Consider the following 13,182-nt stretch of genomic DNA (forward strand, 5'->3'; position numbering starts at 1 on the left):
ACACACGAGCATGATCAGTGCGATTAACGTTTGTTCATTAGTATTCTGTTGACCAGTTTTTTAAAGGAAGTAGTGGAAGGATTTGATCTGATCTCGGATGGCAAGGTGTTCCAGATTCTCGGAGCAAGACCGGTGAACGCACGGTTGTACGATCTTTTCTTTTTGAATCTTGGCGGTTTCAAGAGAAGGGTGAACGTACTTCTGAGGTTCTGGCTAGAGCCCGATAGCTCAAGTTTATTTGCTAGGTAGTATGGGGTATTGTGGTGTATGGCTTTATGAGTCAGATAAACTATCTTGAGTCAGATTCTAGCTTCAATAGATAACCAGTTTAGCTGCAAAAGGTTGGGAGAAATGTGATAAAATTTCCTAGAGCCTGTTAAAAGCCTGGCTGAAGCATTCAAGTTAGCTCTGAGTGGAGCCAAGCTGGCTTTGGGAAGTCCTGCGAGGGTCACTAATCCATATTCCAATCTAGGAATAATCAGGGATTGTACCGCCGGCCTAAGGTCTTCGGGGGGGAGGAATTGCTTGATTTTCTTCAGTGTCTTGAGTTGGAAATTGGCTCCCCTAATAGTAGCGCTGATATGTGCTTGCATATTTAGGTGTTTATCCAAGGTGACACCTAAAGATTTAACAGAGTCTACAATGAGAGGTGTGCAGTTCAGAGCAGTTAGGTGTTTAATCCAGTCAAGGGTAGGAGATGAGTGATTAGGTGGGATGATCAAAATAAATTCCATTTTGAGAGTATTTAGTAAGAGATGGTTCTGGGCTAGCCATTGCTGAGTTTGTACAAGTGCAGCATTTAAAGTTTTTATTTCCTCCTGCAATGAGATCTTCAGGTACAATTGCGTGTCATCCGCATACATGTGGTATTGAATATTGGCTCTGTTCAGAATGACTGCAAGAGGCTCCATAAATAGATTGAAGAGAGTGGGCGAGAGCGTAGAACCTTGGGGGACTCCAATCAGGACAGGGGTACTGGAAGCTATGGCATGATTAACTTTGATCCTTTGCGTGCGGTTGTGAAGGAAGGAGGCAAACCAAATGAGGACCGGGCTTGACAATCCCATCCTATGTTGTAGGAGATCAATCAAGTTTTCATGTTTGATGGTATCGAAGGCTGAGGACAGGTCTAGAAGGATCAGGAGACAAGGGACATTTTGGTCAAGGGCTCTCACAGAGTCATCAACGATGTGAGCTAGTGCCGTTTCAGGGCTGTGTCCTGCTCTGAATCCTGACTGGTGTGGATCCAGGAGTTGATATTTCTCAATATGTTTGCAGATCTGCGAATGATCGCATTTTTCAAGCAATTTCGCTAGAGTCATGCTGCTGGTGATAGGTCGGAAGTTGTTAGGATCTGATAGGTCCGCATTGGGCTTTTTTAGGTATGGGAGTAACTTGCCCAACTTTTAGGCAGTCCGGAATCTTTCCTTGTAAGAGGGATTCATGAATGATCTTGGACCAAAGAGGGAGAACGGCTGAGATTAAGTCTTTATAGAGCTTGGCGAGTAGAGGATCACCAAAGTGGTTGGAGGGTTTGATGGATGCCATGTTGCAAAATATCTCAGTGCAGTCTGGTAGGAGAAAACTGCTCCAAGAGGTGCTGTTTTTGAGAGAGTTGCTCAAAGGCCGGTGGTATATTGTCATGGATTCTGCCCCCTCCCCTAATCCTGCGGGTGGTATTTTGGACAACAAAGTTGGGGTGGTGGGTAATAGCTCCCGCTCTATTTTCGATTGGTTACATTGTTCCTTAATGATTTTGAAGAGTTTTTTTGGTCTATTTGTGGCTCCATCCAGTTGAGATCTGAAGTGTTCGATTTTTGCCAAGCGAAAGTGTTTGTTGTAAACGCTTCTCACCTTCCTCAATTGAGAGAGCTTTGTGGTAGAATGCGAGTTTCTCCAGAGTCTCTCAGAGAGTCTTAGATTGCGCCGTTCATCATTTAGGGCACCATTAAACCATGGTTTTGAGAGTTTGACTGGGATCCTTTTGAGCTGTTTCGGAGCAACAGAGTAAAGAATTTTAGAAAAAGTGTTAAAGTAGTGCTCAGAAAGATCGTCAAGGTTGGTCAAATTAGAGGGGGGCTGTAGTCTAGTTTTGGTGATTGAGGTTATCATGTTAATGTCGAGGTCCCTCATATTGCGAGTCATTTCTTTCGCTCTAAGGGGTTGCCCTTGTCGACCTAGTCCCATGTCTAAGATAAGGAAGGGAATTTGAAAGTGATCAGACCAGCCACAGGGTAGGACTCCTATTTGTATGAAGTTGTCTTCGGCAATGATGAGGTCTAGAGTGGCGTCATTGTTGTGAGTAGGGCCTTTACAGAGCTGTGAGAAATTGAGGTCAGAGAGTAAGGTCTTAAAGGATTGGACAATTGGATCACTTGTGTCATTCCAATGAAGGTTGAAGTCTCCGAGGAATATGTGGCTGAGTTGGTCCGAGCTCAAGCTGATGACCTCCATGATTTGCTCTGTGAAGACTAGATTGTCACCAGGAGGGTGATATATCGAGTGCAGCACACAAATCGTCTTGCCTTTGTTCCAGATATCAGAGACTAGCTGTTCACAAGTGGATAAGACAGTGCAAGAGGATTGTTTTACTGTGAGGTTGGAGAGATGAATGCAGCAATGCCCCCACCTGTTTTATCCAGGCGATCACTTCTGAGAATAGAGTAGTCGGGAGGGATTAAGATGTCAAGAATTGGGGAGGAAGTATCTTTGAGCCAGGTTTCAGTGATGATCAGAAGGTCCAAATTATGTGCAATGATGAGATCAGAAAGATCAGCTGTGTTTTTCACAGCTGATTTACAATTGAGTAGCATCGCGTTGATGTGCCGGTTGGAAGTGACCACTTCTTGAGGCAAGGTGTTTATGTGAAGTAGGTTCTCTATGTTCAACTTTCTGAGATTAAGGCTTGGTTCCCTGTCAGTGTTAGCAATGATTGAGGGGATGTTGAGAGTAAAGTTGGGTTGGGAGACCATCTTTGATTCAGTGTAGGTCCCAAGCAGGGCGAGAATGTCTTCATCAGATAACTGAGGTAGGGGTCTGTGGGGCCGAGAGTGGTGGTTAGGCAGATGCCTTGAGCTCCAGCTGGGGCTAAGATAGGAGCAGAATGAGGTAATGTCTTTGGTAGAGTACAGCTTCTGTGAATTGTAGATATCATACCTCTGCGCGGGGGTGAAACCCTACATTTCTCCATCTTCAAGGAAAACTGCAGTATGCTTTGCACCAACTCTTTGACTGCCGATATATCATGTTTGAGGTCATCAATCTTCTTCTCAAGACCTTGGCTGTTCAAGCACGTATTCGCAGGAGTAGCTCACGCAGGTAGGATAGGTTCTGCTGTGGTGGGGTTAGTAGAGGGTTGGGTAGGACCATTGGCAGTTACATAGGGAGATAGGGTCATACTCGAGCTAGGGATCAGACTTTGGAGTGGGAATAGGGAGCGGCGGAGTGGGTTTAGGAGGAGTAGAGGGTGGTGAAGCGTGTAGTGATAGTGAGGGTGAGTAGCTGTTATTGTTCAATGTATAGGAAACATCAACAAGATTCCTGGCCATGAGATTGGAAGATCCAAGGCCTAAGGGGTGAGTATCCAATCCTGTCTGATTGTTAGGGTTGGTAGGGTGGTCATCACTCCCGTTATTGGAACGAATAGTGTGTGAGACCAGGGATTGAGGATAGGAGGTGAGGCAAGGTAGAGGAGGAGCATTGGTACGGCTAGCAACAAGGTGGGAGGTACTCTGATCTGTTAAACCTTCATCGGCACGAGACAGACATGGGTTTTCCAAGTTCGTGGTGTGGGGGGTTGGGATAGCATCTGTTAACTTGGGTTGAGCTGTGGGTATCGTGTTAACAGAAGTGAGTGTGGGCAGTGAGGAGGAGGGGCCGTCAATCGCTTCGGCATCAGAGCCAGTGAGTGGCAAATTTTGACTGTTGGTGGAGGTGTTGGAGTCAGAGAGTTCTTGAACCTCAAAAAGGCATAATTGAAACGCTTGAGGTTCAGGTCTGATGCTTGGATAAGGACATTACCATTATTGTAAAGTCGGAACATGAATAACAATTTTTCAAATGCCACTTTCAGAAAGCTGGCATTTGCTGGCATTTTCCTGCCTTAGCCACTTGTTGCCTGCAGCCTCTCTCTGGGTCACATGACTGGGTGTAGCCAACAGTTGGGTTTTGTGTATTCCTCCCAGACAGCCACACACAATAGAGAGCTTAGGTGTGCCTGGATGGGCCATCACTGGAAGGGTGGGAGGGCGGAGCTGGGCATAGCCCTACTTACACTTGAATAGGCCGGGTCCTGAATATCCCCTGTAGTTAGTCTGGAGCTAGGGCAGGGAAGGCAGGAAGCCTGTGTGTGGCCTTCATAGGGAAACCTCTAGAAGCTTCTCCCACTTTAAAGGAAGAATTGGGTACAAATATTGGAACTCAGACACAAACTCTTCAGTACACTTCTGGACCTCTGGATACTCTGCCAGAAAGAAGGACTTCTGTGTTGCTGAAAGGACTGCCGCTTTGCTGGACTGCTGCCCAGATGGACTACGGTCTTGCTGCCCTGCTGCCCTCTTGCAGGAATCTGAGGGATTGGACTGCACCTGAACCCAGGACTCCCAGAGTGACTCCAAGGGCTGGTCTGCTGGCCCCCTGTTCTGAGTCACAGGGATATAACATGCTCACAACCACCTGAGCCAGCACCCAGATCCAGCTGGAGTAAGCCCCTGACACCCAAGTGGGGTCCCTCACGTCCTGGACCCTTGGTGTGGTCTCAGAGACACTGAACTGAAGTTTTTGGGTTCTTTGTGACCATGAACAGGCCTGTTGGAGCCAAAACCTTGCCGCTCGCTCAGCCCGCCAACCCAACGCTACAGCATCGACTGATTGCAGGGAGTAACAACGCGAAGCTCCGGTCTGCCTGCTCGTGATAACAACAGGATCTTCACACTACAGTGACGACTATCCAAAATTCCCTGCATCCTCTTTGCGCTACATCAATGTCTGCCCGCCGCCCTTCCCTGCTCCTCGTGGCCCCCTCCACTGCCAACTGGACTTTTTGCACTGGACTGAGAGGGTAACTTTTCAGCGGTACTAACCTGGACCCTGTATCAGACCCGCGTTCCATCGCAGTCAGCCTGAACTTGTGACTGTGTCCCAGAGTCGCACGACCAGATAGCCGTGATTGCCACTTTGGGATTTTTGTCACGACTTTTGCGTATACCTTTAAAATTGCACATCTCCGGTCCACTGATTGGATTTTTGTTATTTTAGTCTTGTTTTATTGATTACAATTTACACTATTTTTCCAAATTGGTATGGGATCCTTTTTGTGTAGTGTTTCATTTTAGTACTGTTTATAAAGTTGTACAAATACTTTACACATTGCCTCTAAGCTAAACCTGACTGCTCTATGCCAAGCAACCAGAAGGTTGAGCACAGATTCCTTTGTGTTTGCCTGTGACTTCACCCTGCCAAGGATTGTGGCTCCTGCTTGAGTAGTGTTTCACCCCCTCAACCAGTAACCAAATTTCTTGCATCTGACCACACACCAGAAGGCAGCGTACAGCAATTTCTTTCTAAGGAATCTTATAAAACACAGTCTATACATTAACATACTTATTCATCCGCACAAACAATGATTTATGCTATATTAACCTCTTCAGTGCCCATGACGAGATAGTCTCGTCATGGAGCACGGTCGCGCTGTGCCCATGACGAGACTATCTCGTCATGAACCCCACCCACTAATGTAACACCCGGCACAGGAGGGGGAAAGGGCATGGCACAGAAGGGGTTAATATACGCAATGGCAGGATATAAACAACATTACAGCAACAACAGAATATTTAAGACATTGACGACAGCAAGTGCGAATAATAACAACAAACTTTTGGAGAAAAAGAAGGCCATATAAACTACGAGAGGGATCACAAGGCAGTTCTGTTCAGGAGGTTGCACTTAATGACACGTAATGATGGCGAGAGCGGAGACTTGCTGTGGTGATGGAGTGATTATGCCGCTGTAGTATATTGATCAGGAATATGATTGTGTTCTTGGTTGATTGCGCCACTGCTGGAGCATGGAATAAAAATATAAGGGGGCTTTACAGAAGCCCTCAAATCTGGAGGTCAGCACACCTCAGTTTATGGAAAGCGGTTGTTTCCGGAGCCTTTTGGCTTGCTCACACTTGAGGTCCAAGCTTTCAGATTCAGACAGAGGAGGACGCATCGCCAGTGAACACCTACCATCGCCAAAGAGGCCCTGGGCCCAAAGAAAGGACACATGCCCAGTCTGCCTATTGCTCCTTCATAGGCCCTGCTGCAGTTTGCCTTGTCTCAATGTGTGTTTGTTTGTGAAGCGGCCCAGGCTCTTCTGCATCACAAACAAACACACATTTCGACTGGCGCTCAGTTTCTGAGGCACACCAGCGCCCAGCGGAGGCCCGTGGATTCACACAACACACATAGGATTAAACAGCTTGTAAGCGACTGTATGAGCAGTAAGAGCTGGGAGCAGTGGGCCAACAAGGGACATTAGCAAATGGGAAATACTGCGCCATGTGGGAGACAGTCAATGGATTCACCAGGGCAAGAGGGGACGGCACTCAAAACACGGCTAATGTGTCAACATAACACACTGCATGAATCTGGAAATATCGTAACACAGAGGAACACCGTGTTAACCTGGTCAATGCAGTCTAAATTAGGGGCATAGAGTCTTTGTTTTAACATGGGGGTGCCTCGTCAACCACAGCAGAAGACCGTAGATTCCCATACATTTTTAAAAGGATTAAGGAATTAACGGAAAAGATGCGCTTAGTAGGTCGGGCTGGGGAGGGGGTGCCTGAATATTTCATTTTTAAACACGGGCGGGTCGTCACGGAAAAGCTGAGGGCTAATGAACAGCCGCGGCTCGCAATTCTCACGGGGGTGAGGTGGGGTCACGCGGGGGTTATTGCGTGGGGGTTACCGTGAGGGGGGAGGGGTCTGGGGCTAAAATAAAAATAAAATTTACCTGACCAGTCACGCGCCGCCTCTGCTCCTGGGTTGGGTCCGCGTTTTCCTGCTCCTTAACAGGAACAGGCATGCTCCCTCTCCTCCTGTAAGCCCATCACAACACTGCAATGACGCCCCCAGCCGGGCACCTGTAGGAAGGCCATTTTCTCTATGTAGGCTGCAAGCAGCCTACATAGAGAAAATGTAGAGTGCGCATGACTGCTTTGGTCGGCCCCTGAGCCGACCAGCAGTCAGGGTTTTCAGAGTGGTGCAAGCCACTCCTCCCCGACCCGCCCACTCGCCCGCCCCCAACCAAGCATATCCTCCCTCCCGCCCCCAATCAGGCATACCCCTGCCTTCTGCTTTCTCGCAGCGCGAGAAGCAGAAAATAAAATGGTATTTAAAATACCATTTTATTTTCTGCTTCTCGCACTGCGAGAAAGCAGTGGGGCGGCACTCCTCCACCCTAATGGAGGAGCAGCCAGCTGGTTTAGAAATAGTATGTGTCGGTCCCCAAAAATGAGTGCTAGTCTGCCCTTCATGCAACCAGCAGCCTTTGCACATGATATAGCCTTTTTAGCACTGTGTGAGTGTAATTACTAAACACCTTTCCAAAAGTGATGCTGTGCAGTATACAAAAGCAACTGTCTAGCTCTCTCTCAAACTGACCTGAGGTTGTATCAAAGAGTGAAAACGAACAACTAGAGAACCTAACATACAACATGACAGTGTTTACTATTATGTATGACACCATACACATTGTTAGTTCATACTCATGAGTGCCTCGACCTTGCACATCACTATTTTCAGGTTCATTATCATATAAGGGTCACCAGAACCACAAAAGTAAGTAGTTCAGAGAATTGGTCTAACCTGCCCATGTACTGGGTGACAAATATATTTCTTCATTTAAAACATTTTTAAACTAGTATCTTTTTTCAATTGCACAGAGCCATACAATACACCTTCCATTTCAGGACCTTACAAGAACATTGATATACACAAGTAATCCTGGACAACATTCAAACACGAGTGTACAAAAGGGTATTCTCTCTGCCATGTGACTCCTCGCCAGCCCAGGTTCGATTAGAGTTTGGTTTGCAACAACAACAACTATACAGAAAGTGTGAGGTAATCAAAACCTGGTACAAAATTTAGCTTAATCGTGGTATCGAGATCAACAAGGCACTCTGGGACGCCTTGCAAAGTGACCCTCAGTCCGCCTATGCAAAGTATTTAGAAGCTTCACTACAAATAGCAAGAACGGCTGACCTCAGGCAGCGGAAATTACCCCTGGCATCATTCCAGCTAATCACAAAAAAAGGCGGCAAAAATGCACTTGCTGCAAGACGATAAAACAATGTTAAGCCGGCGAGCCCACGCATGGATGGTATAACACTCCGACACTAGGTCTGAGCCTGCAGGATATCTGTGTCTTGCCTTTGCCCTCTACCTAACAAACAAGTTTTACAGCTACGTATGGGGAAGCTGCCCTCAACTGCAGACCGTCCCAGCTGGAAGTACCAGGGTTCGAAAGCATGCAGCCTATGTGGGTCATCAACACAGGACTTTGTACATCTAATATGTATATACCCAGCCTTAGGTTATTACCGCCATCATCTGTTGAGGAGACAGTTTAATGAAAGAGGCATCCGCACCTGTAGATCGGCTATATTAAAAATCCTGGACGCAAACAACCCGCAACTAATCTGTCATTTGATAACATTTTTCATCTGTTATAAGAAATCTATGCCACAATCAAAAATGGTTACAATGTCTTCCAGCAGACCTCCACTGCCTTTTAACCCCTTCTGTGCCCCGCCCTTTCCACGCCCTGTGCCGGGCGTTTCATTAGCGGGCGGGGTTCATGACGAGATAGTCTCGTCATGGGCACAGCGCAACCGCGCTCCATGACGAGACTATCTCGTCATGGGCACTGAAGGGGTTAATAATCATAATATTGTAAACAGAAACAATGAATCAAATTCTAATGTACCGTCCAAAAAAGGTGGTGTATCAGCTGTTATCATTTAACTTTTTTATTTTTTACGTTTAAAGAAACAGGGATATTTACAAGTTTTAACATGACGGTATAAGGAATTTTATGTATTGGAATATTGTCCTGGTTTTAATTAACTATACCATAATGAGATTTTTCAATTTCACTTTCATTGATATACACTCCATTTGTACATAGTTCATCTGATAGAAGATGTCAGTCCTTAAGGTAATTTCGCTTTTGAAACCCCAAAAAGCACATTCTTGTCACTTTCTCAGTGAACAAGTTCAACAATATTGCAAATAGATCAATCAGCCAGAGTGACTGCATTTACACTCTGTAGCAGAAAAGTTACCCACATTAATGTGATTGTGGAGCTGACCAATATATAACCCTCCAAAAGCAAAGAGATAATTATCCAAGGGAGCTAGGCAGATACATCTGAACTTGGGAAAGCACAAATGCAAACAAAGCTCTCTTTATAAAAGTTATGTTTATTTGTATAGCGGGCCATCACCTGAGAGGGTACCCTGGCAATGACCAAGTGTGTCAGTATAGCAGAGTCTGGAGGAGGTGATTTTTAGAAGAGCCGGGACTTGAGCTTATTTTCAAGCTCAAGAAGAAAGGCGGGGGCTCTGTTGTGGAGCGGGGGTCGTGCCACGCGTTAGGAGCGATGAACGAGAAGGCCCGACCTTCAAATCGGTTTCTGTGTATGCGTGGGATGTGTGCGACTAGGAGTCCCACAGACTGTAGGTGTTTGGATGGATGTTGGAAGCAGGGCCAGACTGAGAACATAAATCAGCCCTGTCGATTTTATCAGCCCAACGGAGGGGGGCCTCGGGGGTCCGCTTAAATAGCACTTCTTTGATCTGAGAGGGAGAGTACCGGCACTTCTCAGCACTGCTGCTATTCATATAATAGGAGGGTCCTAGCACTTCCAGGGAACAAGCAGGTACTCTAAATAGGGAGTACCCGCACTTCTAGATTTCCATTTAAAACACTGCTAGGCATCCCATTGGGGAAAGCGGGTGGAAGTAATGCCACACTGGGAAGGCGTTGGGATTTAGGACTCACAACAGTATGACTGCAAAGTGGGCCCATCGCATGGGCGGCATCTTCCTCCATAACTTCAAAGTGTGCATTTCCAACCAACAAATAGCTGTTTTCTATTTCTTATAGTTTCGTTTGTAAGTTTGTTTTTTGAGCATGTATGAAAACCTCACAATGCAAAGGTTTTGGGGCTAAAAAGCCAGAGCTGACAGAAAAAATGCCACACATACAGAGCCACTGTCAGCGTCACCTGTTTGTGGGAAAAGTGGTCACTTCAAACTTTCTCAACAGAAGAACTAAAATACGGATTACCTGAGACTCGGACCGCAGATAGCGAATCACCTCCTTAGCCGCCCCCGAAGTCTCGCAAGGCATGCGGTGCAGGTCACCCAGGCATTTCTCACTCTTGTCCGGGCACAGCCTCGTCCGCAGCCAGAGGGGTGCCAGCGGCGGCTCCCCGGTACCCAAACACTCGTAGTAGGCACCGTTCAGCAAGGCCACGGCGATCCAGGTGAATGGGGCCACCGAGGCGCCGACCGTCAGCAGCACGAGGACCCGCAGCCTGCAGCGGCGCCGCCCCGGGAAAGTGGCGCGGCAGCCGGTGAGCAGCCGCCAGGTGCGCGAGTTGAGCAGGAAGCCGAGCAGCAGCAGCACCAGGGCGGGCACCAGCATGGAGACCAGGCTGTAGCTGAAGCTCCAGGCGTTGCAGGGGCACTGGAAGACCACCTGCGAGAAGAGCTCCCCCCCGCCGGCCGATAGGAGCGATAGGGCCCCGTAGCCCAGCGCTGTCTTGTGTTTGACGCCCAACCCCACGACTGCCTGGAAGTTCTCCATCACCTTCGCGCGCGTGGCCCTTGCACTCGCCTCCCTTCTGAGCTGCACGCGGGCTCCAAGGACTGGCACGCGACCTGTGAGTCGGCTTTGATATTATAGGATGACGTGAGATCGGCGCAACTTCAGTCTCTGTTACCATCGTGACTTAAACCGCACAAGAGGAAGTTCTACAGGCGCGCCCCCAAAGTCTATAAGTGTGGTTTCAGTTTTTGTCATCTGTGTGAGGAGAGGGTTTGTCATTTTGTACATTGCTGGTTCCTAGTTTAATTATCCGACCACACCTTTCTGCAGATTCCACTCTAGTAAGGCAATGAACGTTCAAATGTGTTGAGACTTTCTCAGCCCACCTCACCTTGTACAGAACTTGCCGGACCTTCTTCTGTTTTCATATTTTCCAAACTTTCTTCTAGCGTTATGCTTTTTTTGTTGTATTTCTTTGACTACTTTCTGAAAATCAAGTATTTCCTTAGCAGTATAAACAGCCTCGTTGCTGCCTAGAGTCAGATTTAGTAAGCGAAGCTCACCAGTGGCCGAGACCCCTGTGTAAAGTGCGCCAGTTGTAGCGGTCTAGTTGCAGGTCATACATATTCAGGGACCCTTAGCCCGGAAGACCACCTACACATTGTTTCACTCTCTGGCCAGGCGTGGCCATAGAGAGTATAACTAAACGGGCAGAGGTTGCTCGTGACTTCCAACCAGACCTGTGAACTCAATTGCATGTCTGTGTCTATTCATTTGCCCTACAGTGCTAGACTCAGTCACTCCAGACCAGCGACATCACACTGGCGATGAGGGTGGGCGTTTCCATTGTCCAAATGGCCTGGTCCTACCAATACCCACATAATATCAAGAACAAGAGATTCTTTGGAAAAGGGGGACGTAGATATCCCCCCCCCCCGCCGTATTTATTAACAAACAATTAATAATAACAATATTTTCAAAATTACACAGAAAAACATACAATTGACATTGATTACATTTGATATGTACAGATGTCAGATGGCTATCCTTAACATAACTCTAATACAAGTTATTCCTATCCGAATCTAAACATAGCATCATCAATAATCATAATGGCAATTATTTTCTGCGTATCCATATTTGAGCCTACGGCAAGGTCAATAACTGGTGTCAGATCCTTATCAATTAAGCCCGCCCTCCCACGGGAGTGTGCATGCGCAGAGAGCCCATTCACCGTGCGGGTACCCCCTTCCCCCCGGTTACCCCTGTACGCTCTGTATACTATCTCCATAAGGGGCCCTTGCAGTTCTGCGCCCTTTACTGGCGCCATTGTGCACGTGCGGGGTGGCCAACCAGCCTAGGAAAAGCGTAACTCCCCCCTCCCCCGCACCCATCCAGCCAAAAAGGCTGTAATTGCCCCTGGAGTTCTAGGAGGGACGACTTGTCCCTCCCCCTTGGGCGACCGCATTCAAGGATGGCGTTGCCACTCTATACGAACCTTAAATTTACTGCTCACCAATCACCACCTTACCGCCTGACCAAGGAATCACACTAAAAATACGACAATATATTACCTTAAAAAGGGGAAAACATGTTACTGGAACATAACACAACCTAAAACGGAAAGAAATCATACACTACACAACCTCTGCTTTAGGGGATGGTGGGTGTGGAAAATTAAATAGCAGCCTCCTAGCGAGGCTGGTCTACAAGCTGTGGAGCACAGAAGGCAAAGAGGAAGATTCCTCTGCTCCCCAGCCTTTTATGGCCACTTTACACCAGACCGGTTCTAGCCGGCCTGGTGCTGGCCACTTGAGTGACCCGGAAGTGATTCACTTCACTTCCTGGTTACGACCCATGACCACCGACCAATTATGGTGGAGGCACGCCTGTCGCATCACTGTTGTGTGCAACAGGCCCGCCTCCCAGGTCGTCCGGGGCCAGCAGGACCGCCATATTCTTGGCGTGTACGATGCCGGCCCCTCCTTTTCTACATACAGCCACCCACAACCCGCTAACCATCGAGCGTCTACTCCCAGCCCGTCGCCCCAGGGGTGTGTGGATTGACGCCTTCGCAGCTTCAGAGTGAGACCTCGTGCCTCAGACACCCTGCTGCTCGTAATGGGTGTCGAGACGCCGAAGGGCACCACCACCGCATTGAGGACACCTCTGCACCAGCGATACCAAGCCTGCCTGCTCAAGTCATGCGGCGCCGCGATGGCACAAGGTTCGCGTTTGCCTGCCATCCTACCTGGGCCCCGTACACCTGCAGAAGCTCTGGGTAAAGCAGCGTGCTCCCGGCAAATTCCCGGTTGAAGCCTGCGTTACAGGGCGGAGACACGCACATGCGCAGATCGT

At 47.9% G+C, this 13,182-nt stretch overlaps 1 protein-coding gene across 1 annotated transcript in view; it reads right to left on the minus strand.

Moving 5' to 3' along the window:
- The window catches only part of CALHM6 (calcium homeostasis modulator family member 6), a 53,809-nt gene extending 42,873 nt beyond the window's left edge, over positions 1-10,936 (minus strand). Inside the window, exon 1 of the mRNA XM_085612169.1 lies at positions 10,342-10,936. Coding sequence (XP_085468295.1) covers positions 10,342-10,863 — 522 coding nt within the window. The 5' untranslated portion in view covers positions 10,864-10,936. The remainder of the gene's footprint in view (positions 1-10,341) is intronic.
- Positions 10,937-13,182: the final 2,246 nt, after the last annotated feature.

The sequence above is a fragment of the Triturus cristatus genome, chromosome 6 (genome assembly GCF_964204655.1).
Source record: "Triturus cristatus chromosome 6, aTriCri1.1, whole genome shotgun sequence".
Classification (NCBI taxonomy): Eukaryota; Metazoa; Chordata; class Amphibia; order Caudata; family Salamandridae; genus Triturus; species Triturus cristatus.